This window comes from Mandrillus leucophaeus, unplaced genomic scaffold, assembly GCF_000951045.1.
Source record: "Mandrillus leucophaeus isolate KB7577 unplaced genomic scaffold, Mleu.le_1.0 Scaffold202, whole genome shotgun sequence".
NCBI lineage: Eukaryota > Metazoa > Chordata > Mammalia > Primates > Cercopithecidae > Mandrillus > Mandrillus leucophaeus.
Genome location: NW_012102055.1, coordinates 4,932,875 through 4,956,676, shown reverse-complemented (window position 1 = coordinate 4,956,676; position 23,802 = coordinate 4,932,875). Strand labels below are relative to the sequence as shown.

General features: G+C 42.2%; 1 protein-coding gene across 1 annotated transcript in view; it reads right to left on the bottom strand.

Moving 5' to 3' along the window:
* CFAP61 (cilia and flagella associated protein 61) overlaps positions 1–23,802 on the bottom strand; it is a 317,571-nt gene that overhangs the window by 265,488 nt on the left and 28,281 nt on the right. Inside the window, exons 7-8 of the mRNA XM_011979531.1 lie at positions 15,543–15,675; positions 7,244–7,403 (exon numbers count right to left, since the gene is read on the bottom strand). Coding sequence (XP_011834921.1) covers positions 7,244–7,403; positions 15,543–15,675 — 293 coding nt within the window. The remainder of the gene's footprint in view (positions 1–7,243; positions 7,404–15,542; positions 15,676–23,802) is intronic.

Here is a 23,802-nt window from a genome sequence, read left to right as displayed (position 1 = left end):
ACATATAAATATATAAGTGTATAGATATTTATTTATATATATACACACACACACACACACACACACTCACACACTCACACTAAAGACATTCAGTGACTTAAAAAAATAAAATTCATCACGCCTGTAATCGCAGCACTTTGGGAGGCCAAGGTGGGCGGATCACGAGGTCAGGAGATTGAGACCATCCTGGCTAACACAGTGAAATCCCGTCTCTACTAAAAAAAAAAAATACAAAAAAAATTAGCCGGGCATGGTGGCGGGCGCCTGCAGTCCCAGCTACTCGGGAGGCTGAGGCAGGAGAATGGTTTGAACCCAGGAGGCGGAGCTTGCAGTGAGCCGAGATCGCACCACTGCACTCCAGCGTGGGCGACAGAGCAAGACTCCGTCTCAAAACAATAAAAATAAATTTAAAAAATTCAAATTTTAACAAGTATAAGTTAGTATATTAGGGCTTTGTATGAACATTAAGTAAAGCCGACTTTGCTGCCACTGTCTGCATTACTGTCAGAGCCTTGACTAAAGGCATCAAAGAACCACACCACAGGATCTAGGGGAAGGAAAGTAGGGGGGAGGAGGGAGAACTGGGATGCTCAAAGCCCAGATCACAAAGAGAAAATGGCAAATTTGGTGGCAATTGCCACCAAGTGAGTAATTGCTGTGTGGCCACTGAGTGAGAGCTATAATAGGCCCCAGAACTCACCCTAGCCTCCTGAGAAGTGGAGGTGACCAGGTCACGGAAGGCTATAAGAGCAGAGCTCCTCTCCTAGGGGGATCTGAAACCCACGCCAGGAGCAATGAGAAGCCTATTTGGTGGGAAAGAGGGACTTTCCTCAGGCACAGAGTGTTAGGTGGGTGCAGTTTACATTCAGCCAGGGGAAGAACATGGGCTTATGAGAGGATGTAGACGTCCAAACATCCCCCACCCTGAACACATACCGCCCCGCTATTAGGGACCAAAGGAAGGCAGTACGGTACCATAGAGCCTCTCCTGGGCTGTAGTGTGCCTCCTCCCATCCCCGAAACTTGTATGCTGAAGTCTTAACCCCTAGTACCTCAGAATGGGAATGTATTTGCAGACAGAGTCTTTAAAGAGGTAACTGAGTTAAAGCAAGGTCACTAAGGTGAGCCCTAATGCAATGTGACTAGTGTCCTTATAAAAAGAAAAAACAAAAACACTGGTGGGTACAGAGGGAAGACCCTGTGAAGACACGGGGAGAAGACGGCCGTCTACATGCCAAGGAGGGAGGCCTCAGAAGAAACTGACCCCTCCAACATCTTGACTTCTGGCCTCACAAATGTGAGAAAATCAATTTTTGTTTTTTAAGCCACCCAGTCTGTGACACTTTGTTATGGCAGCCCTGGCAGACTAAGTCCTGGTGGGTCACTGGTTAACTACAGAATTAACTGACTGTTAAAAACAAAGTTCCGAGATCTATAATGCAAAGATGGCGGCAGAAATCCTGACACGCTCTGTAGATACGTGCTCCAGTCCTATTTGGAGTCCATGTTAAAAGAAGAATAAAGTAAAATAGAAGGGAATCCAGGAATATAAAATGGAACCTTCGGAAGAGAGGCGAAAAGACCTGGGATGATTTAATACACAATCAATAAGACTTAACGTAGCCATTGTTTTTTAGCTTCAACACAGGGAGAGTGGTTCCAGGTGTTTCCTAACCCAAGAGATGAGGGAATCTGAGGTAAGAAGCAAATGTGAGTTCAATAAAACAAGACATAAAATTGAAACAAGACATATAAAGACATTTCCTGATAGCAGGAGTAATTTAAAAAAAAAATGTTAAAGGCAATATGGCGATGTTTTACGTGGAGACATTACAAAAATTATATTTTGAAGGGCCTTTTATATGTATAATGAGCAACAGTTTTCCTGGATGACTTGGTTACAAGAGGCTACACTAGTTATTCTTTTAAATCCCACAACTCTATTATGTAAAGTTAAATCTCTCCCTGCCAAGGAGCACATCAAGTTCTGCAGAGACTTTGTAAGGTGGGCCCTGGGTATATAATGGGATTTACCTTGCAGGAGTCTTTTAAAACAGAGATTCACGCTGCCCAGATCTCACCAGCCTACATGAGGAACAAAAGTTTTGTTTTTTGCTTTTTATTTTTTTATTTTAACTATTAAATGTGGTGATGCCAGTACAGCTGTGGAAATGCAGTCTGTGCCCTATTTTGCCTTATGCATCATCAAGAAAATTGCCAGCTCAAGCTTGATTCCAAAATCTTTATTGGGTGATGCAGCTAACAAAAGACACAGCTTGATTTGCAAACGCCAGGCAGGGCCAGTGCTGCGGCCAACTGGAAAAAATATTGTTTTGAACCATTTTATTGTCACTGAAGGAAAATATTCATAAACTGCCAGGCATATGGAACATCTCGAAGTGTATTCAATAAGTTTTTTTTAGCATTTAAGGGGATCTTACATCTCATTCAGTATAATCTTCCACACAAGCAGAAAGCCCTTTGTAAGTGTGTATGACTGTTTCTTTATGAATTCTTCTAATATTCTGGGAACTTGCTACTTCCACAGTAGGTCCTCCATTGAATTAAAAAATATATATATACTTCTACCACTTTTTCCTTATGCTTGGACAAAATTTGCATCCTTAGAACTTATTCCCATTGGTCCCAGTTTACTCCCAACGTTTAGTACATAAAAACCAAAGTTTACAAGTATGCAATAGGTTATATATGCAAAATGGGTAGCTATGAGAACATATACAAATTATTCAGGTAAAACACAAATTGATTGTACACAGTTAAACATTTTAGATTCAGGGAAACTTTTTTTTTAAGGTAGAACCTAGCATTTTATTTAGATCTTCATTAAACCGTTGTAATTGAGAACAGACATACGTAATAAACCTCCAAAAATAGATTCTGAAAAGCACTTTCTGCTCAGGGCAAGCAGTCATGGAATAAGCACATAAACAAGCTGGCTTCTCTGCACCACACCAGCCAAGTCAGCTTTCTCCATGGTCAGCCGCACCAGCTCTGCCCTCCTTTCTGTTAACACCAGCCAGACCTCCAGGGAAACTTTTGATAAGGCTGAGATGATGAAGGACAGTAAGCTAATTACCATGTGTATTAGGAGCTAGAGAAAGGAGGGCCTCTGGATTCATTTAAGAATGTTGAGTCTTGACATTATTCTGCTTGAAAGGGTTGAGGTTGGTGTGAAATTACAAGTTTTCACAGCTGGATGGGAAAGATCAGATCTTGAGAGAAAAGCTTGAGAATAAGCAGTTTACTTTGGAGGTGGTTCCAGGATGCACCAGTAGGAGAGTGAGGAAAAGACACAGGGAAGGAAAGACAACTAATAAAGTGTATGTTATCCATGGACACACAAAGGGGAACAATACACACTGGGGCCTTTTGAGAGTGGAGGGTTGGAGGAGGGAGAGGATCCAGAAAAATAACTAATGGGTACTAGGCTTAATACCTGGATGATGCCATAATCTGTACAACAAACCCACATGACACAAGTTTACCTGTGTAATGAACCTTCGCATGTACCCCAGAACTTAAAAGTTAAAAAACAACACATGTGTTATCACTCAGATTACTATTATGGACAACTGAAACTTAATCCCTTGGGGGAACTCTGAGAAACCAGCCAATACTCAAGTCTCTGAGTCCTCCCACCTGAGGAGTGAGGGAGCTGGGGTATTTATACTCTCACCCAAGTCAGTTGTGTATAAATAAATGCTTTCACAGCTGGTAGGAAAAGGCCTAACTAGTAGTGTCTTGGTCTCACTTCCCTCAGAAGCAAACCTTGAGTTAAAGACTCAATTACAACCATTTATTTGGGAGTCAATGGAGAAAGCACCAGCAGGGAAGCTGGGATGTGAGACAAGGAAGCAGTCTGTTCCTTGAGTGATAATTTCCTGATACTTCTAGCCTGACCCCTGCACAGGTCAGACTGGCCTTTCACAGTTTTAAAAAAGCCTGCAGACACAGAGGTGAAGATTCCAGCAGACAGGAATTGTTTGGAGCACACACATACAAAATAAAAGTATGAGGGATATGGGCAGGTCAGTGATCATTCACTGAAGTGATCATTCATTAAATAACTTATTACAGTGAAAAAACTGGCCAGGCATGGTGGCTCAGGCCTGTAATCCCAGCACTTTGGGATGCTGAGGTGGGCAGATCATCTGAGGTCCGGAGTTCAAGACCAGCCTGGTCAATATGGTGAAACCCCATCTCTACTAAAAATACAAAAAATTTAGCTGGGTGTGGTGGCATACACATGTAATCTCAGCTACTGGGGAGGCTGAGGCAGGAGAATTGCTTGAACCCAGGAGGCACAGGTTGCAATGAGCTGAGATTGCACCACTGTACTCCAACCTGGGTGACAGAGGGGGACTTCATCTCAAAATAATAATGGTAATAATAATAATAAAAAAATAAAGTGAAAAAACTGATCATGTATCTTGTGTAGCAGAGCCGTCATTGGAGTTTTCTGTCACAACCATCCAAGATAAAAAGTTACCTTGCCAAGACTATCATCTTGCACAAAAGCAGAGAGAGGCTGGGTCTGCCTTCTGGGTCAGCCACTGATGAGCTTTAAAAGCTTGGATGAGCTTGAGCAGGTATAAAATAGAGAGAACCTCACCTTCCCTAGCTCTCCTACACCAAGTTACAAGGATAAAATGAGATAATATAAATAAAAATCCTTTGAAATGGAAAAAGCACTAAACAAAATACAAGATATGAGGCATGGTGATGTGTGCTCATTTGAAACAAGAATTTTAGTTCATATTTTAGAGAAATTATATTTCCTTTAACTTGAGACTTTCATCAGGCAAGAAAAGTAACAGATCACAGTACATTTAGAATTTTCTCTGGAGCCTCATTCTTTGTTGTTGTTGATAGGAAGATGGCAGCAAAATGTGTTGATGACTCTTTTCTTAGATATAATGAGCTGTTGATGATTTGTGACTCAATCCCTGGAAGTTATCTGGAAGTCTACAATGCCAGCTCCCTGGTGAAAATTTCATAAAGAACCATCTTTGTGTCAATGAACATAAAGCTGACTTTCAAAAATAAACAAGGCACAGAAGATAAGTTTTCCTATTTCTTTTACTTACCACCTGTCCTAGATTGACTGATTTTAGGTAAAAATATTAAAGGAGGTAGACAGAAGTAGGACTTCTTTTAGTGCCCATATCTCTGTGGGCTCTTGCTAGAGCTATACTAGCTTATGTGTGTTTTTAAGTCCAGGGTTCAGTTTAAATTTTGAATTTCATTGCTCCATGAAGTTTCTCAGTAATTTTCCATTCATTCTATGTAGGAAACATTAGTAGCATCAGAGCCACTCAGGAACACTCTGGAAGGGACTACATCTTCTCAACTTGTTCTTCATTACAATAGCCACAGGGGAAAAAATATTTTTAAATGTTCAGGACTTACTTTCTGTTTGGCGCTGAGCTAAGCACAACACATAGATTCTAACATTTAATCATCCCCTCAGTTCTTTGGGTTAGATACTATTTTTGTCTCCATTTTATATATGAGAATATTCAGCCATAAAAAGGCAATTTAGGACCAGGTGTGGTGGCTCACACCTGTAATCCCAGCACTCTGGGAGGCCGAGGCAGGTGAATTACCTGAGGTCAGGACTTCAAGACCAGCCTAGTCAACATGGCAAAACGCTGTCTCTACTAAAAATACAAAAATTAGCTGGGTGTGGTGGCAGTCGCCTGTAATCCCAGCTACTCTGGAGGCTGAGACAGGAGAATCATTTGAACCCAGGAGGCGGAGGTTGCAGTGAGCCAAGATCACACCATTGTACTCCAGCCTGGGTGACAAGAGTTAAACTCCACCTCAGAAAAAAAAAAAAAAAAAGGCCATTTAGTGCTGCTTTCAAAGAAGAATTTAAGCATTGGAAAATGACAATGACAACTTATGGTCCCGGACTGTCTCACACTGATAAGTTCCTTCAGAACTCTCCCATGGTAGAACTCTTCTCTGAGAAGCATGGCAAGCAAGGCTTCACTGTTAAACAATAAGGACCCCAAATCTCTTTTGGGAAGGATGTTGTTATCATCAGAACAAAAGGGAAACTCCTCTACCTGTGGCTTTGCAAGTTCTCTGTGATAAGTGTGTGTGTTCAGATGAGGTCTAGATGCTGTGCACTGGGTTTATGCATTCAGGAGAAAAACTTAGCCAAGTCGCTGCCTTCTGTTGTCTAGACTGACAAGTCCTTTGCCACCAGCCAAGTGCTCCTTTTTCCATTTCTGAACAATCTTGTTATAATCTTTCAGACAGGAAAAAGCATAGCAATTTGAACTACCCTGATTTTACCCTAGGAAGATTCAAGTTGGTGGAAGGCCGACACAAAGGAAAAAAAAAATTGCTAACAGTGATGATCAACATTTATTGAGTGCTAAGTTGACTGTGCAAAGCACCCTACTCGGCTTATCTCAGTGAAACTTCACAACCCTCCCCCCCCCGCCGCCGTGTGGGAGGTATTACTATTATGCTCATTTTACAAATGAAGAAATCCAGCTTTAGAGAAGTGAATTGATGTACCCACGGTAACTTGCCTGCCTGCATCTGTCTTCTGTAAGAACTCAAATATGTAACCGCAAAGATACCCATGGATACAGTAAGACCTCACTAAATTAAAACATCAAAGTTTGAGATTACCTAATTGAATGTGGTGAAAATCTTGATACAGACAACATTTTAAAATTGATGATATCATTTCATATAGCTAGAAGTAACCTAAGCAAGTTAAAAATGACTACTTCCAACAGACCTATACTACATAATGATTTGTCAAAGACAAAAACACAGAAGCACTGAAAGTTGGGATTAAAACTTCAAAGCATATAAAACTTCCTGAGTTCTTGATTTGAAAAATTCACTTGTTATGCTTGGTTCTGTGTGTGTGTGTGTGTGTGTGTAAAACCTGAAACACTAGTAATTATTTCACTATAACTTACATCTACTCTAGCAATGAACATTCAAGAAGTGAGCATCCTCAATATGGGAGCCCTAAAGCCCCAAGTCCAGTATGTCTAACTCCACCCCTGCACTATGACTATCTGTGCTTGTAGATATTTGCAAAAGGATGTAACCAACTATGGAACTACTCCTTAAGGGGAACTGGGGAAGGAAATATAAAGTACCCTATCTAGTTCCATCACTTAGCAAAGAGCACAATGTGTATAAAGCATAGATTTAATTTTCCAGTGTGTCCCTATGATATCCACTGTACCTTGACTTCTTCGGACACTTAGCTCTTGTGGTGCTTCCAGAACATCATCAGGATGGGGGAAACAGAGTCCGTGGAAAGGGCCCAAGTCAAAGCACTCATGTAGCAGTTGCATGTTCACTCTTGAGCACACACTCATGAACCCAACAGCTGTGCCTGCCACCTGAAATATCCAAAACACCTTATTATTCTTTTTCTTTGAGACAGAGTCTTGCTCTGTCACCCAGGCTGGAGTGCAGTGGTGTATCTCGGCTCACCACAACCTCCGCCTCCTGGGTTCAAGCGATTCTCCTGCCCCAGCCTCCTGTGTAGCCATGTTGGCCAGGATGGTCTCGAAGTCCTGACCTCAAGTGATCTGTCCACCTCGGCCTCCCAAAGTGCTGGGATTACAGGCATGAGCCACCACACCCAGTCCAAAACACTTCATTACTTTATCAGAGGTCAAATGATTCTCATCAGGAAACCTCCAGAGCCCTCAGTATGTGGTCGGCTGGTGGTCTGGCAGGCACCCTGAGATTTAAGGGAGGAATAAGTCTCTTCCTTAAGTACATAAAACATGCTCAAAAATGTCCCAATAAGTGACCACTGGGGACACACCTAGTGGTGCATAAGTAACAGGGAAATTGCCAGAGTTCTTGACCCTTCAACCATTGGGATACTTGCCCTCTGCTCAGACCATGCCCCTGCCTGCTCCATATCCTCTGCCATTTGGTGTCATGTGTTTGTACCCCAACATAAGCCTGGTGCTTCTGTCTACTTTCCTCCCCTCTGCCATGCACATTTCTCAGGAATACAGGTCATTGTTCCGGTGCCCATGTGATCAGCCCCCAGTACAGAGAAAGTCCATGGACCCTAGCTCCTTATCAGGTAGAAACTCTTCAATTTGTCTTGAACTCACTTATTTATTAACTGGATAGTCTGATGGGGAGGAGATATGAGGGAAGGAAGTTTGGTGGAAAATGTTCGAGTGAAGTAAACTTGAGTCAGGCTGGGCTGGTTCACCAAGTGGGTCTCATCTGCAAACGTCTAACTTCCCATCACCCCGAAATGCTGGTTCTGAAGCTCTTGCAGTTGTCCCTGTGATTTTCGGTCTTTGATGAGTAATACATAGGTGAGAAGATGAGTAACTAGCTGATCTGAACCCTGGTTGGGTACCAGGTATCTGATTGGTACCAAAACATTAGAAATTAACAACAGACTTTAATTCTATCATATTCCACATTGAGAGATGGCTGTGACTGAAACTCCTTATTATATCCCTTAAGTAATTCTGTATTTCATTGTTTTCTGCAAGGAAACTATTTAAAATTTTAAAAGAGAGAGAAAATACATAGTCCTTTGAATTTCACATAAAATAATTATTAAGTAGATTTTAAGTAAATTCTGGTTGACTGATTAGACTCTGATAGCTGTTATTAGAAACCCACATTTACTGGGTCCTATCTCTCAAGTGCTCAGACTTTTAGATAACCATTGCATTCAGAAAGTAGCAGAACTCAATAATCACAGGCATTCTCTATTTCCAAGAATGCAGCATCTTTCCATAAATGCCCAGTCAGAGAAAATGGTTAATGCTTTAACCTCCTAAAACAGAGAATCAGGCTACAATAATACTCAGTTTTTAAAATGATACCAAAAAAAATTAGGTATTAAACTACTATTTGTTCTCGAACATGTCTCCCAGTTAAAAATCATTTGCTCTCAAATGTGTTTGCAAAATAAAAGTGAGACTTCCTCTATTTTCTCCTCAAAACTGAAATACAAGGGGTATTTTTAAAAATTACTTTTTTCACGTATATTCCTTTCTTTACAGTCCCCCTAAAATGATACTGCTGAAAAAGCCTGGATTTACACAGCTGTTTTATAAAGCCATTGACACTTTAATAAAAGTCCAAAATAAACATTTTAATTTTTTTCCCAAATAACAAGTGATTGTTTGTCTTGTTTGCACTCGTGAACAAAGGCTGCATAGCCGCAGTTGTCTGGCTTCTCTGTAATTTCAGGCCCAAGACTCAGCAGACGCTGATTAACCAATCCATCTACCATATGTGCAGAAAGAGACGGCCAGCCTCACTCTCGGCAGGGAAAATTGGCATCCATCTTGGTTCACATGGAGATGTCCTTCTAATCCACAGCCGCGCTGGCGCAACAAAACTTCGATGGCCTGAAATACCTTTTGCTGGCTTCACAGCGAGCTGCATGTGCATGATAAGAATGTATTATTTATAAGACCGCTGTTAGTAATGAGCTATTACACTAATGGCTCATTGTGTTTGGAATTTGATTTCAAATGGCATGGATCACACATTCTGATGAAAATGAGAAAAACATGTTTTGCCATTAGGAACAAAGATTTAACGTTCTCCAATTCTACAACCTGTTATATTCCCATCATTCATCCAGGGTTGTAACAATTTACAAAAGTTCACAATTACAGACTACAACAGAGCAAGGACATATTGTGGAAGTGTCTGCTTCTTCCTTTGAGTTTCTTTCAAATAACCGATTTGAGACTGTTCTTAAATATGAATCTGCAGGAGTATCCAAATGTATTCTTGTGTAGGCACTGAAAAAAATAAATGGATTTAATGGACTTTTTTAACTTGTACAACAGAAAAGCATTGATTGCTGGCTGTTATCTATCTTCCTGGTGACAGAAGTACTTTCCACCACAAGTGTCTTCAATTATCTTATACTGGAGAACAAAACTGAAGGTTTTGTTTTTCTTGCTTGTCCTGTAAAGATCTACATCATGATACATAAGGTTTAGATTGCTAGAAAACTATATGTACTGTGGCCTTGTCTTCCCAAACAGGTCCATATTCCACCATGAGGGTTTTGCCCTCATTGTGACCACTGCTGGCTCTGATCCTCTCCTCCTGATGCCAAGCGCATGGCTGACCTGGCAGGCTCTCCCTGCCTGCAGGTCAGTGGTGCCTACTCGGACCACTGCTGCCCACACCATGGATGATGCCAAAGCAGACGCTCTGCCCATCTGTCACTAGGAGCCGCCGTTGGCCTCCAACTACCCTTCCCTAAAACCTCAGCTTGGAGTAAACACCAGATGTCAAGGTAAGCCAGGGTACAGTCATGACAAGGAACTTGTATGAAGTGATGGCCCCAAACTCCTCCAAACTAGCTATCAAGCCAATGAACTAAAAACCCTTGTAACTAAAAACCCTTTCAGTCATAAGGGTTTCCCACAGGGCACAGCCTTGCCCTCAGGCATGCTGCGTCCATGGCCTGGAACTGCCATGCTGTTCACAAAGACACAAACTTGATGGACTTCTTTCTGTTTCCTCTGGTTGGCAGTGGTTGCCTTAAAGTAACATGTGCCTGTAAATGCCTAATCAGCATTCTTGGGGGGAGGGGGGAAGCCCAGATCTGTAGCATTTGCTGATTTCTGAGGTATAAGCACTCTCATCATGGCCGATGGGGGCAAAGCCCAGATTTGTAGCTTCTGCCGATTTCTGAGGTATAAGCACTCTCATCATGGCCGATGGGGGGAAAGCCCAGATTTGTAGCTTCTGCCGATTTCTGAGGTGTAAGCATTCGAATCATGGCCAATGTCAAGTGAACAGTGTGATCTCACTAAACATGTAGTTGGGAGGGAATGCACAGTAGCTAGCCATTATTTCTTACATCCACTGTATACAGACATTTTTTTTAAAAACTCTCAAGAGCATGGAGAATAGCAAAAAAAAAATTGAAGGTGATGAATTTCAAGTATTTATTAACTTTGTTTTAATATAATTTATTACATTGTATGTTTCTATAATTTAATTTTTAATAATAGCTGTATTTAACAAGCAGTTTGCAGAGTTCCTGAAGATTTACAATCAGCCCTTGAGAGCCAGAGCAAGCTGGCTCCAGCACACCATTGCCTAAAAGGCCCCTAGGGAGGCAGGAAAAAGGGTAGCAACAGCATTGATCTTGAACCCCAAAAGGCTTCAGACATCAGACATGGCTCACTTCAGATTAGAGGTCCCCTCCCAGATCCCAGCTCACAGTCTTGTTTCTGCCCTTCCATTTGAAGATCGAGGTCTGTGGTCTCCCCTCCACAGAACACAAAGCCTCTGATGCTTGAGGCAGCATAGCCTCTGGAAGGAGATGGGGCTGGATGCCCTCTACCTCTTTCAAGACACCAAAGAATCCTTGCAGGGTTGGAACCTCAGTTTTCAGCCTACGGCTTTGCTCTGATGTTTACACACACTGAAAGTGTGAAACATATGGCAAGAGAGAGAAAGAACGTGGAGGAAGAGGTCACTGCGGCTTCTCTACAAAGCACTGACTCAAGTGATTCAGACTAAAACTAGTACCTCGAAACCAAATAATTAAAAGCCTTCCAAAAGCAAAGACCCTGATTAAACCTGATGAGTAAAGTCTGGTCATGAAAATCCTTACTGGGGTCTGTATGAATCATTTCACTTCTCAGGAGTTTCTGTCTAGTTGTGTAAAGATAAGCTTTCCAAATGGTGCTGCTAGGCCCAAATGCTTCCAGCCCTCCCTTCTGTGGCTAGCCTGGTAGCCTGGGGCTAATGGCTCAACGAGAATACGTGAAAGCAGGTTGTTGAGAAACCATGCCAAAACCTAAATATGAGAAAATAAAATAAACATTTAAAAACTAAAATAAAAATAAATAAAAATTCTTTCAATGTAGTACTTCAGAATTTAATTTCCAGGGCCAATTGTCAGCTTCAGAAACTAATACCCACATGTTTATAAAGTCATGTCATTCTCACCAGGTGTGTTTTACCCTCATGTAGATGAGTGTTTCACCACCTGGACTGCACATTGGAATCATCTGGGGAGATTTTTAAAAGTCCAGATTGAGGCCAGGCATGGTGGCTCATGCCTGCAACCCCAGCACTTTGGGAGGCCGAGGCAGGAGGACTGCAGTTTAAGACAAGCCTAGGCAACATAGTGAGACCCTGTGTCTAAAATTAAAAATAAATATATGGATTATGTCTCACCCCCAAAAGATTCATTTAATTGGCCTGAGGGTACCCCTGCAACAGGATTTTTAAAAATGGATATAATTGATATAATTCAACTACCATAAAAACAGCCCTTTAAGAAATACACAATTCAGGCCTAGTGCACTGGCTCACACCTGTAATTCCAACACTTTTGGAGGCCAAGGTGGGCAGATGACTTGAGGCTAAGAGTTTGAGACCAGCCTGGTCAACATGGCAAAACCCCATCTCTACTAAAAATACAAAAATTAGCCAGTGTGGTGGCAGGCATCTGTAATCCCAGCTACTTGGGAGGCTGAGGCAGGAGAATCGCTTGAACCCAGGAGGTGGAGGTTGCAGTCAGCCAAGATCACACCACTGCACTCCAACCTGGGCAACACAGCAAGACTCTATCTCAAAAACAAAAAAACAAAAAAAACACACACAATTCAGTGGTTTTTAATATATTCACAAAATTGTACACCCATCACCACTATCTAATCCCAGAACATTTTCATCCCCCGACCAACCAATGCCTATGCCCAATATTAGTCACTTCTCCTTCCCCTTTCCCTCCAGACACTAATCTACCCTCTGTCTCTACAGAAGTGTCTATTCTAGGCTTTCATCTAAATGCCATCATACAATACGTGGTCTTTATGACCGACTTCTTTTCCTTAGCATCGTTTTCAAGGTTCCGACATGCTATAGCATGTATCCGTGCTTCATTCTTCTGTTTCCTAGTACTATTCCCTCGTATGGATATGCCACAACTTGTTTACCTAGTCATCAGTAGACAGACATTTGGCCTATCTCTACTTTTTGGCTATTATGAATAATGCTGCTATGAACATTTGCATACAAGTCTTTGTGTGGACACGTGTTTTCAATTCTGTGTATGGAATTTCTGGGTCAAATGGTAACTCTTATGTTTAACTTTTGGAGAAAATGTCAGACTTTTTTCCAAAATGGCCATGGCGTTTTATATTCCTACCAGCAATGAATGAGGGTTCCAGTTTCTCCACATCCTTGCCAACATCTGCTATTGTCCTGCTTTTTGATTATAACCCTCCTAGTGGAGGTAAAGTGGTATCTTACTGTGATTTTGATTAGCCTTTCCTTAATGACTAATGATGTTGAATGTCTTTTCACGTGCTTACTGGCCAATTGTATCTTTTATTTATTCATTTTTTTGAAAAGTGTCTATTCAAATCATTTGCCCACATTTTATGTGGATTATTTTTCTACTGTTGTGAGAGTTCTTTGTATATATTCTGGATCCAAGTCATTGGCATGGTATGGATAGTTAAAAGCCTCCCAAGTGATTTGCATATGTGCCAAGTTTGAGAACCACTGATGTAGAACAAAGCCTCAAACTGTTCATGTCATCCAAATAAGAGAACTTTTCATTCCAAGTTTCAAGAAAAGTAATATTCTTTAAACAGCTCTTATAGTTTTAACAAATACTGAGTAATGAGTAGATGAAGAATTATGAATTAGAGGGGTGTGGGCTGTCTTTTGGGCCCAATAGGCTGGGCCTTCTGATTTGTTTAGAAAAACTGGGAATCAACCCAAATGTCCATCAGTGACAGACTGGATTAAGAAAATGTGGCACATATACACCATGGAATACTATGCAGCCATAAAAAAGGATGAGTTTGTGTCCTTTGTAGGGACATGGATGCAGCTGGAAACCATCATTCTCAGCAAACTATCACAAGAACAGAAAACCAAACACCGCATGTTCTCACTCATAGGTGGGAACTGAACAATGAGATCACTTGGACTCGGGAAGGGGAACATCACACACCGGGGCCTATCATGGGGAGGGGGGAGGGGGGAGGAATTGCATTGGGAGTTACACCTGATGTAAATGACGAGTCGATGGGTGCTGACGAGTTGATGGCTGCAGCACACCAACATGGCACAAGTATACATATGTAACAAACCTGCACATTATGCACATGTACCCTAGAACTCAAAGTATAATAAAAATAAAAAAAAAAAAGCTGGAAATTCCAATTGTTATATAGACTTTCATAATTTTTACATTAGCTGCTAATTCAAAAATATTTAATCATATATAACTTGAATCAAATCATGAGAAAACATTGCACAAATTCAAAATGAGACATTCTACAAAATGTCTGACCTGTACTCTTCAAAACTGTAATTCTCACGGAAGATAAAGACTCATTGGAGAATTGTTCTAGATTTAAAAAGGCTGAAGAAACAGCACCTGAATTCAATGAATGGCCTGGAATTACCTCTGCCATAAAGGACATTACTGGGACTGTCAGAAAAATCTGAATAAAGTCTGTAGATTAGATAAAAGAATTGCAGGAACTAGTTGGGTGTGGTGGCTCACTCCTGTAATCCCAGCACTTTGGGAGGCCAAGGCAGGCGGATCACCTGAGGTCAGGAGTTCACCTCAGGTCAGCCTGGCCAACATGGTGAAACCCCATCTCTACTAAAAATATAAAAGTTAGCTGGGCGTGGTGGCACACACCTGTAATCCCAGCTGCTCAGGAGGCTAAAGCAGGACAATCGCTTGAACCCGAGAGGCGGAGGTTGCAGGAAGCCGAGATCAAGACAGTGCACTCCAGTCTGGGTGACAGAGCAAGGCTCCATCTCAAAAAATAAAAAAAATAAAAGAATTACAGGAATCATAATTACTTGGCTTTGATCATTGTATTGCAGTTATCTAAAAGAGTGTCCTTGTTTTTAGGAAATATACATTGAAATACTTAGAGGTAAAGGGGCATCATGTATGCAACTTACTCTCAAATGGTTCAGAATATACATGAGAGAGAGAGAAAAAGCCAGCGAGAGAGAAAGAGGTGGGTGGGGAATTAGAAAGGATGAACAAGAGAATAAAACAAATGGGGTTGGATGTTAACATTTGGGGAATCTGGGTAGTTATAAACTTTCTTTAAGTGTGAACCTATGTCAAAACAAAACATTAAAAAAAAAATACCTCTCCAACTCAAACAAAATCCATCTGCCAGCAGAACGCTGGTTTGTGACTTCTGAAGTGTGAGATTTGGGGATTCTCAGAAATCCCCCCATGCACCCCTGGGGGGTCTTTTCCATTCCCTCTCACTCTAGGAACAAGGCAAGAATCTACAGCACCCTGGGCATCTGGAAGGACCTCGCAAAAGACAGCCTAAAGTCAGTAACCCAGGGGAGGAAGTTGGCCTGGTGCACCACCTGGAAGGGCAGTGGGAGGGCCGGGGTGGCCAGGGAGACAATGGCAGCTCCAGGGGTGCCCAGCAACACAAGAGCAACACCACTCACATCCCTCCTTCCTCTCACTAAGTGTGTCCCCACATGGATCAGTCACTAACCTCACACACAACAGCATGATTCTCTTCATCTTGGGCCTCTATTAGTTCGGCCAGGAAGTATTCACCGTAAGTTTCCTTCAGAATTGTGTCATAGCGCATAAATATTGGCATGAGATCGTCATGGTCTTCCACCCTGTTTAATAGAAAGGCTGAAGTTCAGTGTTCGTTCACTCATTTTTGTCCTTCAACGGGGCACCAACTAGGTGCCAGACCCTGTTCTAAGTGCTGGGGCTACAGCAACACTCATGATATCAACTTCCTTTCTTCTTCTTCTTCTTTTTTTTTTTTTTTTTTTTGAGAGGGAGTCTAACTCTGTTGCCAGGCTGGAGTGCAGTGGCGCAATCTTGGCTCATTGCAACCTCCGCCTCCCGGGTTCAAGCGATTCTCCTGCCTCAGCCTCCTGAGTAGCTGGGACTACAGGCGCGCACCACCACACCCAGCTAATTTTTGTATTTTTAGTAGAGATAGGGTTTCACCATGTTGGCCAGGATGGTCTCTATCTCCTGACCTCGTGATCTGCCCGCCTCAGCCTCCCAAAGTGCTGGGATTACAGGCGTGAGCCACCGCGCCCAGCCTGAACTTACCTTCTAATAGGAGAAACAGACAATAAAGATGTAAACAATTTAGACAATTCTAAACATTTCAAATAATGATACATGCTTTGGGATAGAGAGTGAGAGGGTCAAGTGGTCAGGGAGGACCTCTGTGAGGAGGGTCATCTGAGCTGAGAGCAGAATGAAGAGAAAGGGAGGAAGCTATGTTGAAACCTAGAAGTGGAACATTGCAGGCAGAGGGAACACAGTTGGCATGTGTGGGTGTGGGGTGCAGGGAAGCACTTGTCATGGGCCAAGGGACAAGAGACTAGGGGCAGCACTTCCCAAAGATGTTCTAAGAAACACCACTATGATATTGTCCCGGGCATCCTCCCAGCCCAAATAATTCCAGTGCCTAAAACAATAACCCGTATAAGTCTCTTCCTGTTTCATAGTTATATATTAAAGACTCTGAGAAGCACTACAGTAAAGAATATTTAACCTTGTTTATGCATTTTTTAAACACTGGCCCATGGAATCCTTTATTCCTGAGATGTCTCTGCACTTCCCATGGAGGGGAAGGCTGGTGAGGTGATGGAGCACTGCTCGCCCTCCTGGGGACATCCACTCCACTTCCATGCTCAGGACCCTTTACAGAGACCTTGACAACTAGTTGGGGATGGGAGGCGGCGGCAGGTGGGGACAAGAACCAGATTTATTGCAACTTGGGGAGGCTGGCTCCTGTGTTCCATCTTGCCGCAGGATTTAACACTCCTTTCTTCTTTTTAGCACATTCTTGGGTAAATTTAGTGCTATTTTTTACCTGTCTGGGATGTTCTTATACTTTTTTTTTCTGATACTCTTCCTGTAAAAATGTTTCAGCTTTGTGTTATTTTCTTCTAGTATATCTGCTTTGGCTACTAAGGTCTATTTCCTTCCCCCCCGAGCTTTACCATGCTACCATCTTCATCATCCCATTTTATCTTCTAGTATGTTCTCTTTGACATTAATAGGAGCTCCATCCACTCAGTGATCAGTATATATATATAAAGCTCAGGGCTTTATCCGGATGATTTCTGCTACTGTGTTTCTCATAGCGATCCCAGGAGGGTGGCACTGCCATTTTCACTTTGCAGAGGGAGGAGAGCAAGGCCCATGGGGATGAGGAAATGCTTTGCCTGAGATGACAGAAATAGTTGGCAGCAGAGCCGTGATATGAGCTCTGGTCTAGTGACTTAAGCGCTGCCTTCACACTCCGCTAAGCTGACAATGCACTTCAGAAATACTCCTTTATTTTGACTCTTCTTTTGAAAATTTGCAGCAGGAAGCAAAAGAGTTGAGAGGGGGGAGTCCTCGGCTAGGGGTCAGAGGTTATCATCCAGCCAGCCCTGCCACCACTCCTCCTGCCCCTGTAGGAACGAATCCCCTGATCCTGCCACAGGTGTACTCCCTAAGCCTAAATTCTTTAAACTGGATGACCCCATGCACTCTGGATGAAAATTTTCACCCTGCTCCCAGGATGAAATCTTTGCCTCTGCGGACACAAGTATAATGGTTGAAATGATGCTGGTTTTTCATTAAAAACAGTAAGTATCTTGATGGAACAACTACACAGTTGAAAAACCAGGTCTCTGGTCTTTAAAACTTCAGAGGTAAGGAGGGAGCCAGCCAACAAGGAGGAAAACACACACACAGAAGATGAGAATTCAGGATGGAAGGGACCATCACCATGACTCCTCAGGTTGAATCTTCTCGTTAACCTCTTGATACGGTTTGGCTGTGTCCCCACCCAAATCTCATCCTGAATTGTAGTTCCCATAATCCCCACATGTCATAGGAGGGACCTGGTGGGAGGTAATTGAATCACGGGGGCAGTTTCCCCCATGCTATTCTCGTGATAGTGAGAAGGTTCTCACAAGATATGATGGTTTTAGAAGGGGTCTCCCCTTTCACTTGGCTCTCATTCTTCTTTCCTGCTGCCTTGTGAAGAAAGACACGTTTGCTTCCCCTTCCACCATGATTGTAAGTTTCCTGAGGCCTCCCCAGCGCTGCGGAACTGTGAGTCAATTAAACCTCTGTTCTTTATAAATAGCCCAGTCTCAGGTATGTCCTTACAGCAGTGGGAGAATCGACTAATACACCTCTTGTCAAAACTCTCTGGAAGGAGAGACAGCAAAGGGTCATTATCCAGGCAACCAGATCCTTTGTTTTCTTAAACTGTCAACCTGGCCCTGATGTCATCACCACCAAACAGTCTTATTCCATCAAGAAAGGGCATCAGCAGGAATTTCTAGTGATGAGGCTAAATCAGGGAGCCAGAAACAAATGTCAACCGTTTTTTGAATGGGTATGACTGTACTACTGATGCTGCAGTCATTTTTCAAGCTATTTCAGCCCTGCAATAATTTACCAAAGGAAGGCGTTGACCACTTGTCCGTCTATTTCTGCACGTGATCACTGAGCATTATCAGTGGTCACCTGTGGCCCAGGGGACTGAGGGACCACCATAAATGCATTAAGTCTTATGGCGCTCTTGAAAATATTAGAAATAAAATGATACAGCATAGTGGTCACAGCCTGAGCAGGGGAGCCAGGCTGCCTGTATCTGGATCCTACTTCTGCCCACCTGTGACCTTGTGTACTTTACCTCTCTATGTTACTGTGTGTGCATCTGTCATAAAAATAGTAAATGTTTAAAAAGATCATGTGCAATGTTATAGTTATTATCATTATTACTTAGGTAGGAGAAACCAAAAAGAACTGCAGAACTTCTACAGTCAGTGGGTGGAATGAGAGAGTTTCTTACTACAGAAGCTTGAATCACTGCACTCACTTCCCATTGACTACTGTAAGGAGAAACTCTGTCATTCCACCCACCATCACTAATCTTCTTAAAACCCTGCTTTCTTCATCTTACTTTAAAACTTTTCCATGCAGCCATAAGAAATAATGAAATCATGTCTTTTGCAGCAACATAGTTGCAGCTGAAGGTCATTACCCTAAGCGAATTAACGCAGGAGCAAAAAAAACAAATACTGCATGTTCTCACTCATAAGTAGGAGCTAACCAATGGGCACTCATGGACATAAAGATGGTAACAATAGACACTGGGGACTTCAAGGGAGGGGAGAGAATGGGTTGAAAAACTGTTGAGTACTATGCTCAGTACCTGGGTGATGGGATCAATTGTACCCCAAACCTCAGCATCATGCAACATACCCAGGTAACAAACCTATACATGTACCCACTAAATCTAAAATAAAAGTTGAAATTAGTTTTGAAAAACTCCACTTTTGCAAGCTCCCCACTGTTTCTGGGATGGGCACAAAATTCTTTGCCTCCATCTTTCCACCCTAGTCACCAATAATGATACGAGTTGATTCACTTATTGTCTCTAGAAGGAGACTTCACCATCTTCCCTCCTTCCCACCTCTATTCCCAGCCAGTGCTCTGACCCCCTTGCCCATCCCCAATTCCAGCATCCCCAAAGCTCATCTCCACCCTACACCCTCCAGTGACTCTTCTCTCCCAACCTCCTTTCCCAGGAACCCAATGATGGGATCATCACTGGATATATATTGTCCAGTTCTGGTGCTAATTCTTATAGCCAAGGTGTAGCATCTTCCCAACTAGGGAAAATGTTCTTTAGGGAAACAGAAGGAATTCTGTAGCAGTTCTGTAGCATGTAGCCCAACAGCAATAGCCAACATGAACCGGGCCCATACCTTGTGCTGAGACCTTGTCAAGGGTCCCATTTACAGTGACAGCAGTGAAGGGCAGAATTTTTATGCCCAAAGGGCAGCATCTAGGCAGTCTGAACCTATGATCCTATGCTGGTGGCATCATAGCCCCTCTGCTTAGCCTTCTGACTCTACTGACTAAGAAACTGGCAAAGTCACTTCAATGCTAAACCTTGGTTTTCTCATGTACAAAAAACAGGTAGGGACAAGAATAGCTGCGAGATCCAAATGACGCATTAAAGCCTGCTCTCTGGGGCACAGTAAGTCCTTAGCAAGTGTTTGTTCTCCACATGAGCCCTCAGAACCTTGGCAGAAAAAGCCTAGAACATTCTGCTGCCTTCCAGGAACAACTCACTTCTCCACTTAACCTGCCAAAAGGGTGTTGCTAATAAGAGGAGGTGGCTTTTCTCTGTAAGAAGAGTCCTTGATGATATTGGCTAAAAATAATCTGTAAAAAATTCTAGGAGACAGTAGTCAACAAATCCATTTTCAGACATTTTGCCAAAAATAAAAGGTTGCATCAATATTTATTAACAGACATTTTAAATAATGGAAAAATAATTCAATAACCTAATCATTTTAAGTGAATGAAGACAGCAATCACACACAATCAGCTGTGTACCATAGGCTTTTATTTATATGATGGACACAAAAATATTACTCTACAGCTATAAACATCAGGAATAAAGGTTCCGGGAGACCCAGAGCCCTAGGCCTGCTCATGAAACCGAGCAACCCATTAACAAAGTTATCCACAATCATACCTCAACACGAATTCTTCTGGGAAAAACAGAAAAACATCCAAATCTTGGAGTTCTGAAGAGGCTCTCTTAAGCCCTTCCCCAAAATGGATAAAGAGAAACTTGTTCTGCTAAATGCATTCCTTGGGGTAATTGATAATTTATGATCTTGCATCAGCCCGAGTGCTAATGATAAAGTATGACATCAGCCTCACATAGTCTCAAATGGCATATGACAAAGTCCAGCCCCACAGAAACAAAACACCCCAGCTATGGAAAACAACTCATGTAGTCAAATGTTGCAACGTGAGTGTTCTGAGGCAACGAGCGCTGCCTGTCAAAGTCAGGATGCAAGAAGAGCCACTGTGAATTTGGCGCGGCAGTGCCACGTGCCCTGGCGTTGACATGCTGCACAGTGTTCCAGTGGTGATGACGATGCGGAGTTTATAGATCAACACAGAGTGCAATGGAAATAGTACAGTTCTCTGAGTGAAAAGCAAAGTTACTTTATATCTTCCATTCAGAATGTGGCTTGGAGGGGGCAGCAATGTGCTTGTTAATGTCATCAATTATACAATATTTTATTTTAACTTCTCTGGAGGAAACAAACGGTCCACCTCGTAAAGACTTATCAATCTCTCAGACACCCAGATTTCCATCAGACTCTGAAAACTGTGCCATGTGAAATGGAGTTGAACCCACAGCTTAAGAAAATCGATCACCTCTCCAGGACATCCTACTTGAGAAATGGGTGTCTTCTAAGTCCACAGCTAGTAATGAGCCGGTAGCTCTCACTGGCTTCCTGGGAGCTGGGGAGAAGTGAGGACAAACTCCCTCAGCACTTCCACCAGTCGGTTAGCTGGGCTTGCTAGGAGCACCGCGACGTCCAGGCCATGCAGAGCTCTCCCCTGCAGCCTGATGGGTCTCTGGGTGACACGCAGATCCTGAAATTGCTTCATTGCCTCCACGGTCTGGCTGCTGCACTACATGATTACGGCTCCAGAGGAAAACCTGCAGGCCCGCTTCCCTCGAGTCTGAGAGGTGTGCGTCACTTCCTGCAAGCACAGAAGCCCCTGCGAATGCACAGACGGAAAGCTCACACCTAAGGACTGGAGTGACAGCAGCAGCAGCAGGCCACCTCTTCTGGATGCACCTCTGCATCCAGAATCCTGGCACAGCCTCCTCATTCCTGTCTGATGATAGTCTCCATATTCAGAGAGGATTTGCATTTCACTAGCTGGACTTTAAAAGGTACAGTGGTAAAAGGAATTCTGTTGACACTTCAAACGCCATCAATATATTTCTTCAAACCTCTGTGTGTGTGTATTTTAAGGAACCAGTGAAGAAAGAAAAAAAGTCATAGAAAATCTAATTTAGTAGTAGTGCCAGAGAATGCAGTGTGTTCTAGTTACGCCAACTCTTTACCATGAACACTGTCTCAGTGTGGGGTAGGAGAACCTAAGATCAGCACCAACTAGATTGTTCTTTGACTTCAGGTATCCAAAACCAAGCACCTTTTTTCTTTCCAAGATCTCTTGTGACCTCTAGTGGTCTTCTTTAAGAAAATCAAATCTATCATTTCTAAACTCCATACAGTATTCCACTGTAGAACTTCAAAATGGGGTTTGGAGTCATTCAGCTTCTAGTCCTTGGAAAATGTCATGCTTTAAAAAATTATGAAGGGTTTTAAGCTCAAATTTGTCATGTGCTTTTCAAAGCACATCTGATCTAAACGTCCATCCTGGGATAGTATGGCTCCAGCTGGATCGTCAACCAAGGTCTACTTACTGGGTCACTTACCAATCTTACTCATGAAGGTTGTTGGGGAAAATCTGTCATTGCTCTACCCCTTCTTTTGGAATGCTTTAGGATATTCACAACAAACATCAGAATGTTTATTCATATGAAATTGCTCAGAAGTCAAGTTTAAGTGGATTTCTAAAAAGCATGACATGAGACTATCAAATGCTTCACAAAAATGATTGCCTTAAGAGTTAAAACTTTGTAATTACAAACCACCAATCTTAAATCTTAAAGAATGTTTTTTTCATCTATTTTATTTTCTAATTTCAATAGTTTTGGGAATACGGGTGGTTTTTAGTTACATGGATGAGTTCCTTAATAGTGAATTCTGAGATTTTAGTGCACCCATCACCTGAGCAGTGTACACTATACCCAATAGGTTGGATTTTATTCCTCACCCCTTCCCAACCTCCCCCTTCCCAGTCCCCACAGTCCACTATGTCACTCTGTATGCCTTTGTGTCCTCATAGCTTAGCTCCCACTTACAAGTGAGAACATATAGTATTTGGTTTTCCATTCCTGAGTTACTTCACTTAGAATAATGGCCTTCAGCTTCATCCAAGGTGCTATAAAAGACACTATTTTGTTCATTTTTATGGCTGAGTAGTATTCCATGGGGTATAAATATCATATTTTATTTATTCACTCATTGGTTGATAGGCACTTAGGTTGGTTTCATATCCTTGCAATTGTAAATTGTGCTGCTATAAACATGTGTGTGCATGTATCTTTTTCATATAATGACTTATTTTCCTTTGAGTAGATTCCCAGTAGTGGGATTCCTGTATCAAGCGGTAGCTCTACTTTTAGCTCTTTAAGGAATCTCCACACTGTTTTCCATAGTGATTGTACTAATTTACATTCCCACCAGCAGTGTAAAAGTGTTCCTTTTCACCACATCCATGCCAGAATCTGTTGTTTTTTGACTTTTAAATTGTGGCCATTCTTGCAGGAGTAAGCCAGTATCTCATTATGGTTTAATTTGCATTTCCCTGATGATTAGTGATTTTTCATCTATTTTAAAAAGCAACAAGGTTGAGCCAATTTAATCAACCATTGTTATCAACAAAGAAGCAATACTCCACTAAGGAAACTTCAGTTATTTCACAACATTGTTTGAAAGCACATAATCCTTTCCTTGGCCAAGTCTCCTCCCAGCCCCAGGAGGACTTGAAAAAGACAGGTTTTCCCCCAGAAAAAGAGCATGCCAATAGTTTCTAAATCTAAACATCTCAAATCCACCATGGATGATTAATGAAGCCCACCGTAGATTTTAAAGGTGTGTCCAGAAGTAGCTATGCTTTATTTCAGATAGTATGAAAAGTACAAAACAGTAACTTCATTAATTACTGTCTAAGTAGACAGGCAGATTACAGCATAATTTTCCACATGCGTAAATCAAAGAAACAGGACAGGGGATTACAGCATTAATTCATTGGTTTTG